The 18,671-nt window shown below is 44.6% G+C and overlaps 1 protein-coding gene across 6 annotated transcripts in view; it reads right to left on the bottom strand.

Moving 5' to 3' along the window:
• Window positions 1–18,671, bottom strand: part of ACTN1 (actinin alpha 1) — a 46,465-nt gene that overhangs the window by 12,763 nt on the left and 15,031 nt on the right. For 3 of the 6 annotated variants that reach the window (XM_017742116.1, XM_017742118.1, XM_017742121.1), the window contains exons 6-11: window positions 13,472–13,553; window positions 11,731–11,816; window positions 4,798–4,890; window positions 3,445–3,675; window positions 2,761–2,908; window positions 2,014–2,164 (exon numbers count right to left, since the gene is read on the bottom strand). In XM_017742116.1, coding sequence (XP_017597605.1) covers window positions 2,014–2,164; window positions 2,761–2,908; window positions 3,445–3,675; window positions 4,798–4,890; window positions 11,731–11,816; window positions 13,472–13,553 — 791 coding nt within the window. Of the gene's footprint in view, window positions 1–2,013; window positions 2,165–2,760; window positions 2,909–3,444; window positions 3,676–4,797; window positions 4,891–10,301; window positions 10,388–11,690; window positions 11,817–13,471; window positions 13,554–18,671 lie in introns of all 6 variants that reach the window. The other 3 variants (XM_017742117.1, XM_017742120.1, XM_008639528.2) reach the window with 2 other exon arrangements.

Raw genomic sequence — 18,671 nt, 5'->3', positions numbered from 1 at the left:
AGATTTTATTAGGAACACTAAGAAACTGCTTAAGAGTGTCCTAAGAATTGCATAGTACAGGTGGCAAGGAATAGCTAAATTACATAACCCAGTAAATTTATTTAGGACAGTCCCAGAATAACAGTGTAGGTTTCTCTCCTAGAAGCCTGACGAGAAGTGCTTTGCTGACATATCTACAGGCTGACACTCAAGGAACACAAGCTGGTGAAAGTATGACTGGGGAAAGGAGAGCACAGGGACACGCTAAAGCTTACGGCCTTGAACTGCTTTGTGCTCATAGTTCTGCATATGGTCAAAGAGGGAGAAATCTGCAGGGAGAGGGAGACCAGCCAATCTGGGAAGTGCCAGCCTTGAAAGAAAAACCCAGAATAAATCACTGGGATACTGAGTGACCCTGAGCCATCTGATGAGCAATTCTCTAAGCAGTAATGGAGGTTACACTCTTGCCTCCCCCAATCGTGTTTCTTCATGCCATTGTATTGCCCTCCTGAGGTGCGTGGGCATAGCTGTCAATGGAGTTCTTCAGTAAACTAGCCAGGAAACTGATTTGGGCTAAAAATAATGTCTTTGCTAGGTTTCTAATCCAGATCAGTTGCTTGATCGACTTTGCTGCAGACCCAGCACTGCAGAAGAAAGAACTCTTTCTGAAAGTCTGACTTTTAACACACCCATGCTGGACCACTACTGCTAGGCAGTAGTAGTAGTAGTGCCATGCCCCCAAACTTTCCTGCCATGGGTAGCTGCAGTGGCTTCCTCCACACCCTCTGCATGTCTCTGGCAGTGTGTCTTAGGGGGAGAAAAGGAGCTCTGCCATGGTTTTTCAGGACATGGCCTCTTTGCTGAGATGGAAGATGGCTTTTATAAGAATAGCAGAGCCCGCTGTTCTCACACTTTAGACGAAATAACCTCTCCCACAGCTTGGGCCTCAGTCTTCCCTGTTGCTCTTAGAGCTGCAGCTGCTTTGGCTGACATGTAGCGTGTGCTTTGGAAGTCGCAGGTCAGGTAATGCTTGCTGGCCAGACAGACTCAGTTTTAATCTTACTGACATGGAGGATTGCCTTGAACCCTCCTACTGTTCCAAGGTCAATTCTCCAGTAGACAAGAGAGCAATTCTGTAAATCTCTTTTGTCAAAGAAGATAATGATCTTGATCCAGTAATCCTAATTTTTTAGAGAAAAACAGCTCTTCAGCCCAAGAGTACTGATCTTGGCCCAGACACTAACTTTAGATAGGCCAGTGTGAAACATAAATCTTTTTAAAATAGGAAACAGAGTCAACACCAAGTAGTTCAGACTGTTTTTTGCCAAGAAAAATGCAGGGTTTCAAAACCTCCCTGCTGCAGTCACTAGCTCTTTGCCTGCCTGTTATCTCCAGCAATCCTGATGAGCTTCCCATTTCTCCTGGTAACCTGTATTACACCAGGAAAGGGAGTGGAGGTGAAGGTTTCCACACTGGAGTGGAGCAAGGAAAGAGTTAATCTGCTGTGAGGATGCCCTGTAGCAAGTGCTTAACAGAGTGCACACAGTGCAGTACTCTTGGGGGAAAGAATGAGGCCATGATGGCCTCCAGCAGCTTTTTTTCCGGCTAGAATAAGGAGGACTTTTTTTTTTATAAAAGAGAGCAAACTGAGACCCTCCTATCCTCTCCTCTTTCCTTCTGTTCCTGGAAAAGTGTGATAGTATTACAACTCTGAAACACAGCAGGTGCCAGCAGCAGGTCAAACTCTTTAGGAAAGGGTGCATGGCAGCATAATGAACTGCAAGAGGATGGAAACTTGGCTTAGGAATCTAATTCTGCCTCCTCCTCCATAGCACCCACGACTCATCCATTTTCTGGCCTGCTTTTCTGGTGTGTCCGGATACTGGATAGCAGTATCCTAGATACTGTTTGGAAACACTGGGAATTCCCAGCATTTTTGTATGAGGATGGATTTTTTGCTCTCAAGGGGGCAGAGAGCAAAGCTCACTAAGCCTCTGTGGCCCCAAGGATGGGACGTGCGCTGGGGTGCCGTACTTGAGCTCTTGTGCAATAGCAGCAATCTGTTCCACGCGGTCCTGGTGTGCAGCCAGGTCACTCTCAAAGGCCTCGTGTTTCTTCAGCAGGGCCTTTATCTCTGAGAGGGTTGCAGTTTCGTAATCCTTCTGCTGCAGCATTGCTTCCTTACCTGTGGAGGGAGCCAAAGGACAGAAGAATGAAGGACAGGACCCAGGGTGGCCAAAGCCAGCTCTGGCCACCCAGGCACCCTCGAGGACCCTCAAAAGGGCATCGGCCCCACTCCAGTTGCCCTGCCCGAGGCTTGTCCCCATGACTGCTGGCCCAGAGAAAGCACAATGCTCACTTTCAAACCACGAAGTGTGAGTTTGCCATTAACAGCACAGAAGGGCACATAATGCAGCTTAGGCCAGCACTGTCACAGTTTATACTGGACTCATCTCAGTATGTGCAAAATGGGCTATGCTGATCCTGCAAAAGCCAATGGTAGCATTTTACAGCACAGGAACTTTTCCTTTGCTCTGTAGCTGCTCTCTTCTAGCCAAAGTTCTCACTTTGCCACAGTTAGGGAATGCCAACACTTGACTGCATGACGCAGAACAGAGATCAAGCTGGTTTTCATACATTATTTTCTAATAAAATAAAAAATAAATCTAGCCTTCTCAAGAGGAAACTCTCATGGAAGGACCCATGCACAACCCATCTCTTCCTCCCTAAATAACAGTCAGCACTGTGTCAGGCAATAGGAAGCATGTAGGTTGGCATTACCATCTGTCCAGGACTCATGAATGGATGCCTTCTGCCGGAACTTCTCTGCCAGGTGATCCAGCCTCTCTAGCCTCCGGATCTCATTCAATAACCACTCCTCGTAGCCCTTCTCAGCCTGCTCTAGACCACCCCAGGCATTGTTTATATCCTAGAGACAGGAACATGAGAAGGAAAGGTAGGTTAGAAGGTGGAGGGAAGATGTTCACCCGCATTAGTCTCAGTGAGCTACATGGCTCCAACTGACTGGAAAGCCATGAAAAGCACGGGCTTTTCACCTCACGGGGTTCTGCAGACAAGTCAGGGAGACAAGCAGGACTAGAAGTGCCAGGATATAACTGTCTGCAGAAAAAAGCCTCTCTAAACACCTCTAGAGTTTTAAAGTTTCCCTACGTGAAACTTTAATAAAACTCGACAGTTTCTGAATCAGAAAGAACAAAAGGCACCCAGACATCTCCTCATAAAGACATGCAATTTGGGAAGAGCCTGAGAGTCTGATTTAGACAAAGGAAAGCAATGATCACTTGATCCTCTCCTATCATGGCCTCCCTGATCCATATCTTGCAGGGTTCCTCCTGCAGAGTATCTCACTATGAAGGTGGGCATTCTCTGCCCACCCACGGGCAGAAAGGGAGTCTTGTTTTTTAGGCATGGTTGGGGTACACAGAAGCAGTTACCCCCACTCACCGAGACCATTTTCCCTTCTGAGGGCATGAAGGCTGGCCTATTGCTGAGCCGCAGCTTGGTCTGCAAGGTGTTGAAATTGATCTCAAGCTGGCACTTCTCTTGGACCTTGGGGGGCTTGTGCAGGCGGCGGTAGTCCCGGAAGTCCTCCAGTTTCTGCTGCATGGCTTGCATGGTGTTCTCTGGGGCCCGGTTCTCCAGCCAGGGGATGGTGCGACGAATCCACTCCAGCAGCTGGAAGGAGCAACGACAAGAAGCCTTCAACTGAAAATTGTGTTAAAACTGCAGGTGTTGCTCTGATTTCATAAGGGACCATTTACTTTTACGTTTGCTGCCAGAAAGATCTGCTACCAGCAGTGCTCGTGAAGAGAAGTTTGCCAGCTTTTTTGGAAGTACTTTTTTTTTAATGAGCAGCACATTCCCTACCACACTAAGTAGTACTGCTTGTTGCAGCAGTGCCAATCCAACATGCTTAAGGCACAGCTTTTGCACAACCAGGACCAAAACTATGTCCTCAGATTATGGTAAAGCCTTAGGAATTTTGCTGGAGTGTTGCATAACTAAAAGATGCTGTAAGTCATATGATCTCCAGAACAATCTGACAGGAGAAATCAAGTTCTTGCCTTCAGTTACATTTTTTCCCCTCTAGCTTCCTCAAAGTCAGTGTAGCTCTTTGAATATACCTCCATAACAAACCTATCTGGAGAGCTGGCAAAACAGTAATGCAATGGGCAGTCCACAGAGTGAGTGGAGTAGTGCCCTATGCTTTTCAGATCAGGCTGAAACCAGGCTTATGGGTTATGTTTGCCCTTCTGTTGTCCATCTTCTCCCTACTTACCTACCACAAACATACTCCAGTCCACATTTGGTCTCTTTTTGTAGTTTCTCTGCTGTCAGTCTGTAAGCCTTCTCAGTTAACAAAAGCAGCCTCCAGTTTGTATCTGACTCAGATTCTTTCCATTATCAGCAAATGCATATCTCTTTCTTCAATTATCTCTAACTTTTATTCTCTGATCCTGACTTCTACAGTATACTAGCATACAAGCTGTATGAAAGACATAATGAACTGGTATAGTCCTGACAAATGCAAGTTAAGCCAGCTTGATTTTTCCTTCAATTTTAGCATTTCTGGGCTGGCTCCTAATAAACTGAGCAATTCAAAGCTTCTCTATGGAAGCTTTCTGTTTTAAAGTAGATTGTTCTTGTCTTTAAGGTAAGTTCAGTCTTCAATTTGAAGAGGAAACAATAATTTCCCAGGGAAAATAGCAGTGGGTCAATAGCACTCTCCAAGATTACTTATCAGCATTAAATGCAATTCTTTTCTGCATACTACCACACTCAGAAACCAACACCTACATCACTGGCCAGTTTTTCATAGTCTTCCATGAGCTGCTCATTTTCTTGGTTGACTGCCAGCACCTTGCAGATACGATTTGCTGCTGTCTCCGCCTGACAAAGAGAAGAAAAACAAAAGAAGGGAAAAGTGTGAAAAAAACCCAATCCGAACCTTGCAGTTTAGCTTCCTGCTACATACCTGAAGGTAAAATCTCCTACCCTTAGCTCTAGCAACCTGCCTGCACTTTGAAACATCTGTCCTGATTGCTCTGCTTTCCATCTGGCCTTCTATAATGATTTATTTTTTCCCTTCTCAGGTGAATGCATTCCTTCAGAGATTCTCAGCTGTACTGATTCTACCTTATATGTTGTGGGACAACCAATGTTTCTATGCTTTTTCTGGAGCTGCTTCTGTTAAGAGGGCCTTGTGGTTTGATTCCTACCAGAGGGACCCTGGCTACCTCTTCATAAAGACAGGGCATTCCTTGTGGCACTCCCCATACCAGCATTCTGACCTGGAACAGCAGTAACAGAGTGATGTCAAGCTCATGAGACTGTCTCCATACTTTTACCCCAGGAAAGAACTATCCAAAGAGAGTTAATCCACAGACTGGACTTACAGGAAAATTCCTAATTTTGTTTGGAAGACAAAATGGTAGATACTCTTCTTAACCTTAAATTCTGCCCAGCAGCACTGTCTTCCAGTTTTCCCTGTATTTCTGGCACTGATTACAGGGCTACGTCCTTGGTGGTGCATACACCCACCATGTATTCAGGGTCTCATGATCCAGCTGAGAAGAGGATTTCTTTTCCCCCCATCTTTCCAGGTAATCCTTCTGCTTACTCTTCCAAAACAAGTCTCACAATAAAAAATGATCCTACTGTTACTACTTAGGTTTGGAGGTTTTTCTTTCTTTCTTTCTTTTTCTTTCTTTCTTTCCATTGTGAGACCAAACCCTGATTCTCTGCAGGGAGCTGAACATGTTAAAACATGTATTTGGAAAGTAAGGATCAGAAAAATCCCAGCTATGAACTTGGAAGCAGTCAGTCTGGTCTGGAGTGCCATGCATGTGTTTGGCATGGGGGACATACAAGCAGGCTGATCCTTGCATAGAATGTATCTGTGGGTTATCAGCTCCCTTTTTCATTACCATGGTGTGTGTCATGCTACATCACCTGAGGATGTGCCCCTGTGATGCCTCAGGGGATTGCTCAGACCCCTCTTACCACAGTACAGCTGTGACCCTGGTGCCTGGGGAAGGTGCTAGAGGTAACCCCCAGGCCCTGCTGGGAGAAGTCCTCCTTACAGAGGCTGAGTGCAAATAAGGAGGAGAGGGTACATGCCAACACTACAACAAACCAACTGTCAACGCTGTGTTCTGCCTTTAAACTACATTTGGGACTGATGCCAAAATAAGTTTTGCTGAGTTTATAGCTGGTAAGTTTCAACCTTTTTCTATTTTTAAAAGACCTTTAATTATCTGTTTATTCAATCTTCAAGGACATTTGAGAAAAAACCTCTAATTTTTGCAGCTGATGTGAAGCAGCAAGAATAGCAACAAAGTCATAGGCTGTACAGTGATATATGGATTGCTAAGGTCCCAGGGGACAAGGCAATCTTACTAATTTGTAGAATGAAATGAAGCTGTTAAAACATCTATTCAGTCATCTGCCCCTTCCCTAAAGTGGACCAGCTATGAGATACACAGATTATCAGCTAATATAAAACACATCAGAGAGACCTGTACAGGAAAATGAGCAGTTTCACTTAAAAGAAATCTGCAAAAAGTGGAAACAATGGTTATGTTTAAAAAAGCTTGTACTTTGACCTGTTTTTAACTAAAGTTTGTACTCTAATGCAGTGGTTTTGATATACAGAGAAAACTATACACAATGGGACCAAATAGTATGTCAAAAAGACATTGCTAGAGCCCTGCCATGATATGCCTAGGGACTGCAGGGAACTGGCAATACCAAATGTTTATCTCAATCACTCCAGGAGAGGTGTTCATTGCACACTCTTAACTTTCTCATTTTTGCACCCCATGAGCTCACTGCAGCAGCAGCCAGCTGTGCAGGCAGGACCCCATTCCACTGAGGCATATGTACATGTATCTGATGATAGGACTTTCTCCAGCTGCCCAAATTTAAATATGTGTGTGTGTATAAGCATATTGAACAACTGTCCAAACAAAAAGACCCTAAGAATGTCAACAGTTAGGACATTATTTGTATTATCCCAATGGCAGAAGCTTAGAGGCTTTCTTTCCCCCACCAGTACTTGCCTCCCAGTGGTTCTTGCCTTGGAACTGCTACTGCTCTATGCAACAGCATGCTGTTGCTGCAGCCACAGGAAAGGCTCTGTGGCCATTAATCACCATTAATGTCACGAGCAACATGTTACACTGTGCTCTGAGCAAGGTAGGACAGAAGGATCCCAGTGCTTTCAGGCAACCTTCACAAATATCCCACACACTACTCCTAATGAGCTGATCCATGGTGATGGCAACCTCAAAACTAAAGCAAAACACTTCAAAGTAAAAGAAGAGTGGCACACAAAGATGTTTTCATGAGGCCAAAGCAGCTCCCCCTACACCTTCATTAGTTCAGTGGAAAAAGCTGTTTTGGCTTCCCCACACTGCTAATGGCAACAATGCATTTAGGATGCTCACCCTGGCTCCAAACAAGCCAAGATGCCCACAAGGGCAGCACTGAGAAGATGCAGAATCCTGGGGTCTGGAAGCTGCACAGCTGTATTCTCAGAGAATCTGTGTGAGCTCCTCAGCTTCAGTGCAGCATCGTGCTGATGCACTGTACTGCTTGCACTCAGAGTGCTGGGGAGGACAAGCCCAGGACATTCTGCATGATACCACGCTGGAGTATCTCTGCACATGCTCTCTGGTGGAATCAAAATGAAAATCTAAATGGCAGTAATTTATCTGCCTTCTGTCTTTTCTGTACTTCTCAACCATAACTTGAACTGCTTAGGATAGGAGCAGAGTTTGCAGTCTCTCTAGTTCATGGATCTAAATCTTTCTGCTGAGGAGGATCATGAAGGAAGGCATTCCCACAGTGCACAACGTAGGGACGCCTGCCTGTTGCTGTCCTCTAGCCTCAGGGGAAGATGCCTGCCTGCTGCTGTCCTCTGGCATCAGGGGACCACTCCAAAATGCTGTACACCAAACACAATCTCTTAATAAAACAGTAAAACATTTGTTAGAAATTTCCACAAGTTTACAAAATATCAAGCCAACCAGGAGTTGCATGCATTTAGTGTGAAAGTCAGAAGCTGTTAGAAAACAAGCAAACCAACCAAAGCAAGTATACCTACAAATATATATATATATATGTGTATATATATATATATATATATATATAAATGGCATAGAGAAAAAGCAGCCATCTACACACACATGTCAGGCTGGGGACCCTGTACCTTCAAAGGCTCAGTATAAGAAAGTGAAAGAAGTAGAAAGCAGCTCATGGGACTCTCCCCTCAGGCCTGGTGGCAGTAGTGAAAAATCTGGATGAAAAATTCAGCGATATCACAGTAAGTCACCTAACCCTGCATGAGGTGGCAACACAGTAACATCTGGGCAGAGGCTTGTATTCAGTAAACGCTTTGCATTTGCCTGCAGGTTTGAATCTGTATCACTTAGCGGCTGGCTAATGTATGACTAGGGCAGCTCCAAAATGGAGCTGTGCCCCTCCTGCCAGGGCACAGTTGAGTTGCTGGCCCACCAGGACTGCTAAAAAATGAACAAACTATTAAATCTTCCCTGTAAGCCGGTTGGACTACATGGGATTGAAACTTTAATAACTAAGAAACTTCATCTCTAGTTTTTGCCTCAGCTACTTGGTTCAGGTCCTGAGGCAAGTAAAAGACTGTTTTCAGTTATCCCAGGAGACTTTGCATCCACCTAAATTACTGATCAGAGCATGGAACCTGCTGAGCAGGTTCCCAAATCACAGAGTGAGTGCAGAGAGAAAAGGAAGAGATTGGCAAGCTGCATGGCTGTTTCTGCAGCAGGCTCCAACCCTCCTCGTATTGTGGTTTGATGTTTCCTCATCTGGAGCTCCTCAGGTTAAGCAGACAGCATGGAGCAGTCCCTCAGGGGCACCTGGCAAACAGCAGGCCTTATCAGACTGGCATGACTTCTGAAACTACAGTCTTCCTGGGCAAGTATCAGCTGGCTGGAGCTTGCAGACTGGTCTTAAGTGTTTTGAACAAAAAACCACAGGATCACAAAGCAGGATCCTAGCAGGAAAGTCATTACACCACATGGGCAAGTCTACTGCGCTGCTGTGGGACACATTCCCAGTTCCTTGGAAACAAGACATTATCATGTAATTTATACAAAACTGGGTAAAGAACAAAAAGCTTGAACTAAAGAGCTGCTCCCTGGAAACTACTGCTTGCATTTGCCCTCTGAAAGTCAGCATCAGCATGGTAACTGAATCAATGTTGGGACCATCAGCACTGCTTTGCACAAAAGAGATGGAATCTTCCTGGAGTCAGATTAGCCCTCAAGATGGGCAACACAAGGACTGTGTCTCAAATAGAAAAAGCCTAATGAGAGAAAGAAATTGTGGCTGGGGGAAACAACAAGATTTTAATTCTGTTTGTAACATGAAGAATGCAGTCTTGGATTTTGGATTTTACTGTTCTAAAGCCTACAATTTGAAATTAGCAGTAATCTTATGGAAGGGCCGCAGCCCAGGCAGGTTATGACACGGGAGAAAAGAATGGAACTTTCTCCCTTATTCAAAGGATTGCTGGGAAATTGCTTGCCCAAAGGCAATCTGCAACTATTTAGTTACAAATGTCCTGATGTCAGGCAAGGAAACTTTGGAGTAAAGAAGAAGCAGAGGAAGAAGGAAAGCCTGAAGCTATGGAAATGGACAAGGCAGAGGAAAGAGAAATAAAACATATAGGTGGTTTGGGAAACGGAAGAGAATGACAAGGAAGAAACGAGGAATGGAAAAACCTCCTTAGTCTGGGAAAGCTGAACGTCTGGTAGAACTGAACTTTGTGGCTGGAGCACAAAAGTGCTATGTAACCAGCTCACAGATGATTCAGCCTAGGAAAAGACCTAGTGGAGGCTGAGTGTGGAAGGCAGGATGGCAGCCCAAGAGGGACAGGCTGTGATTTCCTGGAGTGGGCGGATTGGACTGTGGTACTTCTGGAGGCACACTGCCTGGCCAGGACAACGCCCACTAGTTACTGAAAGGGTTCTGCCTCTGTCAGAGCAGACATCCATTCACCTTTCAATGCCAGCTTTACCAAATATTTTCTCCTCTGCTGTGGTGTGACACTGGAGGGAAGGAGCAGCTCAAGTCTGTCCAAAAGGACATTTACATCACTTCTCCAGCAAGACTACAGATGGCATATCCAAATGCATCACTGGATGCATTGGGCTTCCCTGCAAACGCCCTGGGGCGGATATGGATCTGGCATTCCTCATTGGAGAGGACAGGTGGGCAGGGCAGGGTGAGGGGAGGGGTTGTTAGCAGTAAAGTCTCACCTTCTGCGCCCCTGAGAAGGCGTGGTAGTAACAAGAGACATAGGTCATTATGGCCTTCTCATCCGGCCTTAGCGTGCCTATAATATCTGTGCAGAGAAGGAAAAGAGGTTGAAAGGATAAAGTAAGAAGCAGCACATAGGATAAAACAAAACAATCATGGGTGGCGTGAGAGAGGGGGAGAAAACTTCCCATCATGCATTGCAGGACAGGCCAAACAGATTTCCATGCGGAGAGCTAGGAATTCGGATCAGAAGGTGGCTAGCAGCGTTGGCTTGTGGCTCAAAGCGGCACCCCTCCCTACCCCCCAATCCAGGGGGATCCTGAGAGGAGGATCTGGGCTCTGCACCTTCACAGCTGCGGTCTGGGGGCCTGGCCCAAGGATGGAAACAAGTTGTTTGGAGATCTGAACGCCCGCGCTCGAGGCCCTTCGTACGCCGAGGAACTGGAGATCAGAGCCTTCCTACGCAGTGCACTTCCTACACAGGATCTGCTCTGCTGCAACGCGCACTGCCTGTTCCTAAGGCACTGAAGTACAGGCGGCTGCTTGGTTTTGGCAAGAGATGTGTACAAGGTTTCACCCACAAAATGTTTTCCTGAAGTGACTCCATTACCAACAGGAAAATGGCTTAGCCAGAAGTAGCAAGGACTCAACTGCCTGATTTCCAACACAGATGAGAAAAGAGGGGGAAAAAAAGATACAAATGAACAAAACCAGGCATCTCTGTCATGATAAGTAATGCTCTGTTTGCAAAACCACCATGGATGTACTTGTTAGACATGCTTTGTAAGCCCCAGATGAACTGAGACTGAATTTGTGGCACAAGTTGAGAAAGCAGCAGGTTCAGACCTTAAAGCAAGGGTGCTGGAACCTGAAGCGTACATTAAGGCAAAAGAAAGCTTTGGCCATTCATTAAACCCTTCATGAAACCTCAGTCAGCTCTGTTTCTCCATCTTTGGAGAAGGCAAAAAAAAAGTTAATAGGTATCTGTATTATCTTCCCATTGGGGCAGGCTCCAGTTTCCTGCTGGGCAGAGCATCTATGTGGTGGCCTTTACTTTTTGTGAGACCAAGCATCCTAGCTCAGATTTACCAGGAACAGGAGGTACAGGTTCTCAGCCAGGGGGACAGCAGTTTGTAAGGCAAATGGAGAAGGCAGAGCCCCCTGCTCCCTTAAATTTGCATGTGTGCCAAAGTGTGGCATACCTAAGTGCCATTGGAAGTACTGCTGACTACAGGGAAATGGAATTCCTGGCTCCCTTGCCCCATGTATTATATCTGGGGCACCACTTTGAACCAACAGCCAACTCTACCAAGAACATGATAATAAAGATGCCCGTAGCTAGAGAGGAGAAAGAGAAAGAAAAAAGGTTTGGACATTAGCAACGGCACCAGGTGTGCTCTGTGGAGGGAGCTTGGGATCCTGCGATACCTTCTGGGCTCCTGAGAAGGCGTGGTAGAAGCTAGAAACATAGGTCATGATGGCTTTCTCGTCAGGACGGGCAGTTCCAACAATGTCTGTCAAAAAAAACCTCACGTTAAGAGCATAATCAACTGATGGGAGGAAAGCAAAGGAGAGGAAGAACCACAACTGTCCAGGAGGCCTGCTGCGGTGTGTGCTTGTCATAGTGATTCCACAGGGCTTCCCAGCATTCCCCAGAAGATGTGTGTGTCTCAGAACCCAGGATCACCCTTCTGGATCCCCTCCCTCATCATAAAATTTCCTCCAGAGTCTGGACAGGCTAATGCAGCCATATGTCAGCATGTCTTGTGTCACAGCACTTCCCTGTCCTGAGAATATTATTGTGATTGGTGGATTGAATCAACCCAAACTGGCAGCAGGCTGACATGACTTTTATAGCCATGCAATTCCTCCACGCAGTTCTGCTCTTCTGGAAACATATTTTCTCCCTTCTTTTCCATGCCTCCCTCCTCCGTTTCAATACAATGATGGCTTGAATTTCAAGAGGCCCTTTCATTAGTTTCAGGGGAAACTCAACACCTCCAGAGATCAGAATTAATGGTGTGGAGGAATGCACATTAGCTCAACTCCATGAGGGAGGAGAGAGATCAGTAAAGAGAAATGAGAGCTCCTGCCAGGGGCCCTCTTCATCACTGCTACTTTTGCTGAGATCTGAAGCTAAATCCACTTATTTTGGAGGTGTCTGTGTTTCCTACAGAATGGTAGGAAACATTTGAATCTACTCTGGAAACCTCATGATTTTTTTTTTTAACCTCAGCATGATGAATGCAGGGAAAGCAAAACTCATCTCCGGGCATGGGAAATATTACCTAGGAATATGAACATCCTAGTTACTGAAATATAAGTTCACTGGGTTTGGCTGTCCTATTCCCACCTTTCCTCTTTGCTCCTCCTACTCCTTTTATTTAACAAAAATCTTTAACTGCTTCTCCTGTCCAACCCAAGCCCGAAATACAGCTTCTACCATTGAAACCAGCTGGCTTTAGGCAAACAGCCAACAACCAGTGAACTATTTCAGGCTGTTGTTTGTACTCCACAGTTACAGTCTTCAAAATCTATTGCCAAGCTGGTCCTGACAAGGCTCTGAAAAGTAATCCTTGCTGTCCCAGTGGCCTCAGGGAAGCAATCATAATCAGCAGCAAAAGCATCTCTGAACAACATGGAACTCTGCCTTGGTCTCCAGATCCAGTCAGTGAAGGATCTTCAGGCCAAACACTTCTGAGTAGTCAAGAAAAAGCAGATAATAATAATAATTATAATAATAATAATAATAGTAATAATATCATGCCCTCAAAAGGAAGAACACCAGCAATGTCAGAAAGACCACACAAAAAAACCCTGGAGCAAAAGGAACACAGTCCTACACCATACACTAACTCACTATTTGGCCTGATAATTGAAAGGGAACACTTGAGTCAGCAGATGACAGGTGTTACTCATCTCTGCCTCGTGTCAACCCCAAGCTAAGATCTCCATGATAAGACTCAAAAGACTGAAGGACAGAGGAAGAAGAGGGAAGCAGAACATATGACTCATTATTCCATTTTAACTTTTTCCCTATACATTGACTACACAGTCATGCAGGGAACATTCAGAGGTTACTGAAATCTTGTACAAAAGAAGTCCACCTAGAAGAAGTGGAAAATTTCTTGAGAAAAAGCAAGTTAAAAGCAGTTGGATTCTACTTTACCTTCTGCATCCAGCATCTTCGGAATATCCAGATACTTCTCAGCCACATCAAAAGCTGTGTTTAGATTAGTGAGAGGATCATCCTGGGAAAGAAACAGAGGAAGGGCATCAGCGTTAAATTTAACAGGGTACACAGCATTTCTCTCAGAAAGAGCTTGGTTTGGTTCAGGTAACTGTGCTGTCCAGAAAAAATTGTGTGTGCAGCCTCATGTATCAGGATGAAATAATTAGCTTCCTTTTGAAAGAAGAGCCTGGGGACTCATGGTATGATAATTAACATAGAGTCTGTGCACTTGCAAAAAAAAAGGAATAATGCATTTTGTCTTGAACCTAGTTTAAACTAAAATTAGCTTCACATCATACTGATAGTAAATGATGAGACCACATCTCACATTTACATCTCATGCTGTATTAGGTTTGCAACTTCCATTTCCAAGAACTGCAGAGCTGTGTATCTGTTAGAACATCTAAGCAATACCAAAATAGTAACAACATCTGCAATGGGTGCTGTCCTTAGCTAGTGTACAGTTTGCTGAACACCAGCTGAGTGGGAGGAAGAGAAATGTTTCAACAAATCTCTACAAAATAAATACATATAGAAGTACCCAGTTTGCCTTGAGTATTGCTTTTCCTCTTGCACAGGTCTTGTAATTTCCTTAGTACATTTCTATTCCTTTCTATATAAATTTTCTGTAGATTTTAAAGAGCCACACGAGAAAACATGAAATACAAATGTCATTGAAAATAAAAGACACTCTGCAAATTGTGTCCAGCATTCAAACATAATAATCAGCAACAAGACACCTGCCAACCTGTAGAAGATGCTCATACCAGCTTGTTCCTATATTCCTGTATAACCATGATACTTCATTATTGTGGATCAATCCACTTCATGGATTCGAATTACATTTGTATTATCAGTTTCTACTGTTGAGACATACGGCTTCTACCGGATGAAAGGCTGTGCATAAACTGCTAGTGTTTAGCCATCTTGTTTGGTGTCTTTTGGGAGGGAGGAAAGATGGGGTGGTACTCTCCATATTGCCCTTTGTGCCACCCACACTGAGACCCACATAAAAAACTAGGAAATAGGGAGTAAAATTACTTCACCTTCTTTCTAGAGTGGCATCCACGTTCTGTTTATTTTCTACGTGAATCATATGTCTTTGCTTATTGCACTGACTTGGAAGATTAAGCTGTGCCTCTGAACTCTAATCAACAGGCAGTTTCCTTTGAACCCACCCAGCAGGAAAGATGAAGCTAGGCAGGCTTGGGCAGACAAGGTATGGGCATGAATAGAACTTCCTTTATGGCATTGGTCACTATGCAGCCCTCAGATTACAGCCTTCATGAATTAGGAAACTCAGCTGCTCCAAAAAGCAGTTTCCTGCAGCATTTCCCTAGGAATCAATGATGTATTAGGCTGGCATCCAACATCAGCAACATATTCCTTTGGGTGAATGTCTCTAGCAGACAGCAGTGTTTCACCTATCGAAGTAAATCACACACAAAGGCCATTAAAACAGACAGTGATCTGTATTTAGTCCACTGGAACAAGTCAGTATTAAGCAAGGAAATGTTGTACAGGCGTGCTGTGATGAAGGCAGCAGCTGTCACGTACAGTATGACAGTGTCAAATCCCCATATTCCTTTCAATGGTACACTACATCAGATATATCTACATCCACCTCTTCAGAGTTGAGCAGTGGAGGAGGCAGTGGATTTTTACTATTCTCCAGACACAAGGAACCATCATATGGCATGGAATTAGAGGAACCAGTTCAATTTCAACCTACTTGTCTTCTGTGCCTGATGTGGAGAAACCTCTATGAACCCATAGTGTAACTAAAAGCCTTACTTGAGGAGGTGAGACTAGCTGGTATATAACATACCTTGTTCACTGAGTGTAGACATGGCCCTAGCTTCATTTCGGAAGAAAAATGAACTGATTTTCTTTTACTCAAGTGCAGGAGCGTCCAGAAATGCCAAGTGGCAGCTCTCTTGCCAGCCTTCCCCTAGCCCATGTGCCATTTTCTATTTCTGTAGAAATGTCACCACTGTGTAGCAAATTTCACCCTATGCTGACCATGACCATCATGGTTGTTGTAACACCCTGATAGAGTGTTTAGTATTAACACACACTCTTCCTTGGCACAGACCCATCTGAACAAGTTGCATCATGATCTGTCAGCCTCTCCTGGAGGAAAGGGAGGAGCAAATCTCTCACTGCAGATAGCTTTCCTATCAGTTTGCAAGTAACACCACTAGGAGCACTGTTGCCAAAGGTTAAAAAGAAATTTTTGGCTGAAAGCTGGGAGAGGTTTCCTGATGGAAAAACTTACTGGGCTTGGGCAGTCCCAAAGGAAGGGCTGTAAGTTTTAACGTGGGAAACTGGAGACTCACCTAGATAAAGCCAGCAGATTTCTACTTCAAATGCAAGAAAGATGTGTGATCACATATCTCTTAAGGAATGAAACTAAAGACAGTACTACTGAAAGCAAGCTACCTAAGTCCAAGACTAGCTTTGAGATGAGCAGAGAGCTACACTCGAGCAAGACTGTCCCCTGTAGAAAAAGCTTCACGCCTCAAGTACACTGGAGCAGCTCATCACAACAATGATGCTTCTTTGTGCAAGACTTAGGGCTTCCCCTGGAGCTTATCTAAGACTACAACAGGGTCTCAAGGCCTATGAAATTCCTCCGAACTCCACCACTTTCAGTTCCATCCCATTGTACGCTAACTGATCATTATTTCAAATCACCTGTTTCAGCTGATGCCCATGAAAAGGGGCAATGTAGTAAAGACTGGCCAAGCAGCTCCAAGCCTCACACTGCAGCACCATGGCTGCAGGCACATTTTAGGGGCCCCGACACAGCAGATCAAACAAAAGACAAGTCACCTGTCCCCTGATTCCTTCCACAGCTGAAACACACACCCAGAAGAGCACTGACCCAGATGAGGCTGCAGAGGTGCAACTTCATTTACACGAACATAGCAATGCCAGAGGCTTGAAGAGGAACAGTAACTTGCCAGACTCTAGCTGGGCTAGCCACAAGGAAATCTACAGCTTTACCATGGAGGAGGTACTTTGTTTTAGTAGTGGCAGACAGCAAACCTGCCCTAACAGATGCCAACCTGGCTCACTCTCTGCTTTTGCTGACTAAAGACTATTGCGGCTCTTCATCTTTTGCCACAACCCTAACTCATACAGGGACTCCTCTCTTCCTCCAGCTATTTCCAAGTCCTTGCAGCACACAAGGTTGCCATGGCAATTATTGCAATGTAACAAAAAACATCATCTATTATCTAGCAGTCAGGAAAGGAGATGGAGGGGGAGGAAAATTGAGAGAGTGCAAGCACTTACTATATCTGCCAGAGTTAAAGACTCTAGGAAAGAATTCCAAAACTCACGTTTTCAGAAATATCTGCATATAACACAGCAGTACACAGACCACAGTTCTACACAGATTGTGGTATATGATGGGGTGTTGGAGCCATCAGTCAATCACTGTACTTGATGAAAGTATCTTAGATGTGGCTCACGGCTGAGCTACAATCAGGGGCAAAAGGAGGAAGGGAAACCCCACCTTCTGCATACCCCTCACTTGCAGACCATGAGCTTATCTACAGTGACCCAAGTAACAGCAAACAGACCTGCACTAAATAGAAACTATCTAACCAAGTAGCTGTAGTGTCAGGGAATCACCACCACCAAGCTGGACTTGCACCTGCTGTTTTGAGGCTGGGACTATAGAAATAACTTTAGTTAGGCAGTGCCCATATGCAGAAATTAATTGTGCTTGTTCCACTAATATAGCTAGACTAGGAGAAATAGCTAGGAACAAACTCAATACAAAACAGTGCTGACAAAAGAAGTTGCTAAATTTTGGGAAGACATGCAGCTACTCCACTGGCTACCTTTTTCAAGTATACAGCACCAATAGAGGTCTGTAGCCTAGACACAGCTTCTGTGAAAGAGCAGAAAACACTAAAGCTGCAAAAGAATGCTGCCCAAACAGGAGGTACAGTGCAGAACTCTGGACAGCTTGGACTGATTTCACCTCTTTATCTTGTACATTTGTGTGTGTGTCTATACACAGAAACACACACAGCATTGCCAAAGGTACACACAATTGAGATGCCACTGCTCCCTGGAGCTGGAAGAGAACTTGAGGTGGATCTCAAATCTACTATCCACTGTAATGGCTGCTTCTCAGCAGTCTCCTCTGTGCTTATACATTCCACAAAGGGGTTTCAAACACCTAGCATAAAAAAGGTTAACTTCCCTTCAGCACACATCAACTGCCAGAACTAAAGACTAGGCTCTAAGTTCCTCCCAGCTATTTGCTCAAGATTTCAGCTGCTGTAGAGTTCTCCAACATACATTTAATCTCATCCCTTTAGAGTAACTGAGGCAGAACAACAATAAAAACAATACAGAGAGAGTGAGAAGACTTAAGGAGGACAGAGGGAACCGGATGAAGGATAGGATCAAAAGCAAGCAGAGATCAAAAGATGCTGGTTCTATTTAACCTTACTCCAAGTAGGAAAAAACCCCTCTCATGTACACTGAATTTGGCTAGAACAATCACCCTATTTTTCACCCAAAAAACCCTGCAGACAATATGACCAAATAACTCACTTTCCTTCACTCTGTTTTTGCTTGGGTTTGGCTTAGGGCTTTGTTGATAACAGAGTGCACTGTAGCATTTACCAGCCTGGGTTTGTCAGGCACACATTGCTTAGCTGCGTTATTTTCCCAAGATTAGGCACTGAAAATGTTACTCTAATAAGTCCTTTTCTTCTTACTGCTGTTTATGTGAACAGGTACAGTCTCCTCCCACTGTTTACTCATCATGTGCTGACTCCAGACACTAAAACTGATCAGAAAATATAACTGACTGCTCTGCAAGACAGTAAAGATCTAAAAGGTTATTGAAAAGCAGATCAGGCATTGTACAACTCATTCCCTTTGCAATGCAGCTAATTTGCTTGGGTCATTTACATTTTGTCTATTTGCATGGTGGTCCAAGAGCCCAGATCTGTTGGTGATGGGCTTCTATGTTTATTTCCCTAGCTAACATCAAGCACACATGCACTTAAAATACTGAGCCCAGGAGATCTGATGGACAAGCTTTTTGCGTTAGCCTCGGCAATGACACATGAATTATGCTCTTGGTGACATTTCATTATGCTCTAGG

Source organism: Corvus brachyrhynchos, unplaced genomic scaffold, assembly GCF_000691975.1.
Source record: "Corvus brachyrhynchos isolate BGI_N302 unplaced genomic scaffold, ASM69197v1 scaffold115, whole genome shotgun sequence".
Classification (NCBI taxonomy): domain Eukaryota; kingdom Metazoa; phylum Chordata; class Aves; order Passeriformes; family Corvidae; genus Corvus; species Corvus brachyrhynchos.
This window is presented reverse-complemented; position numbering and strand designations above follow the sequence as displayed.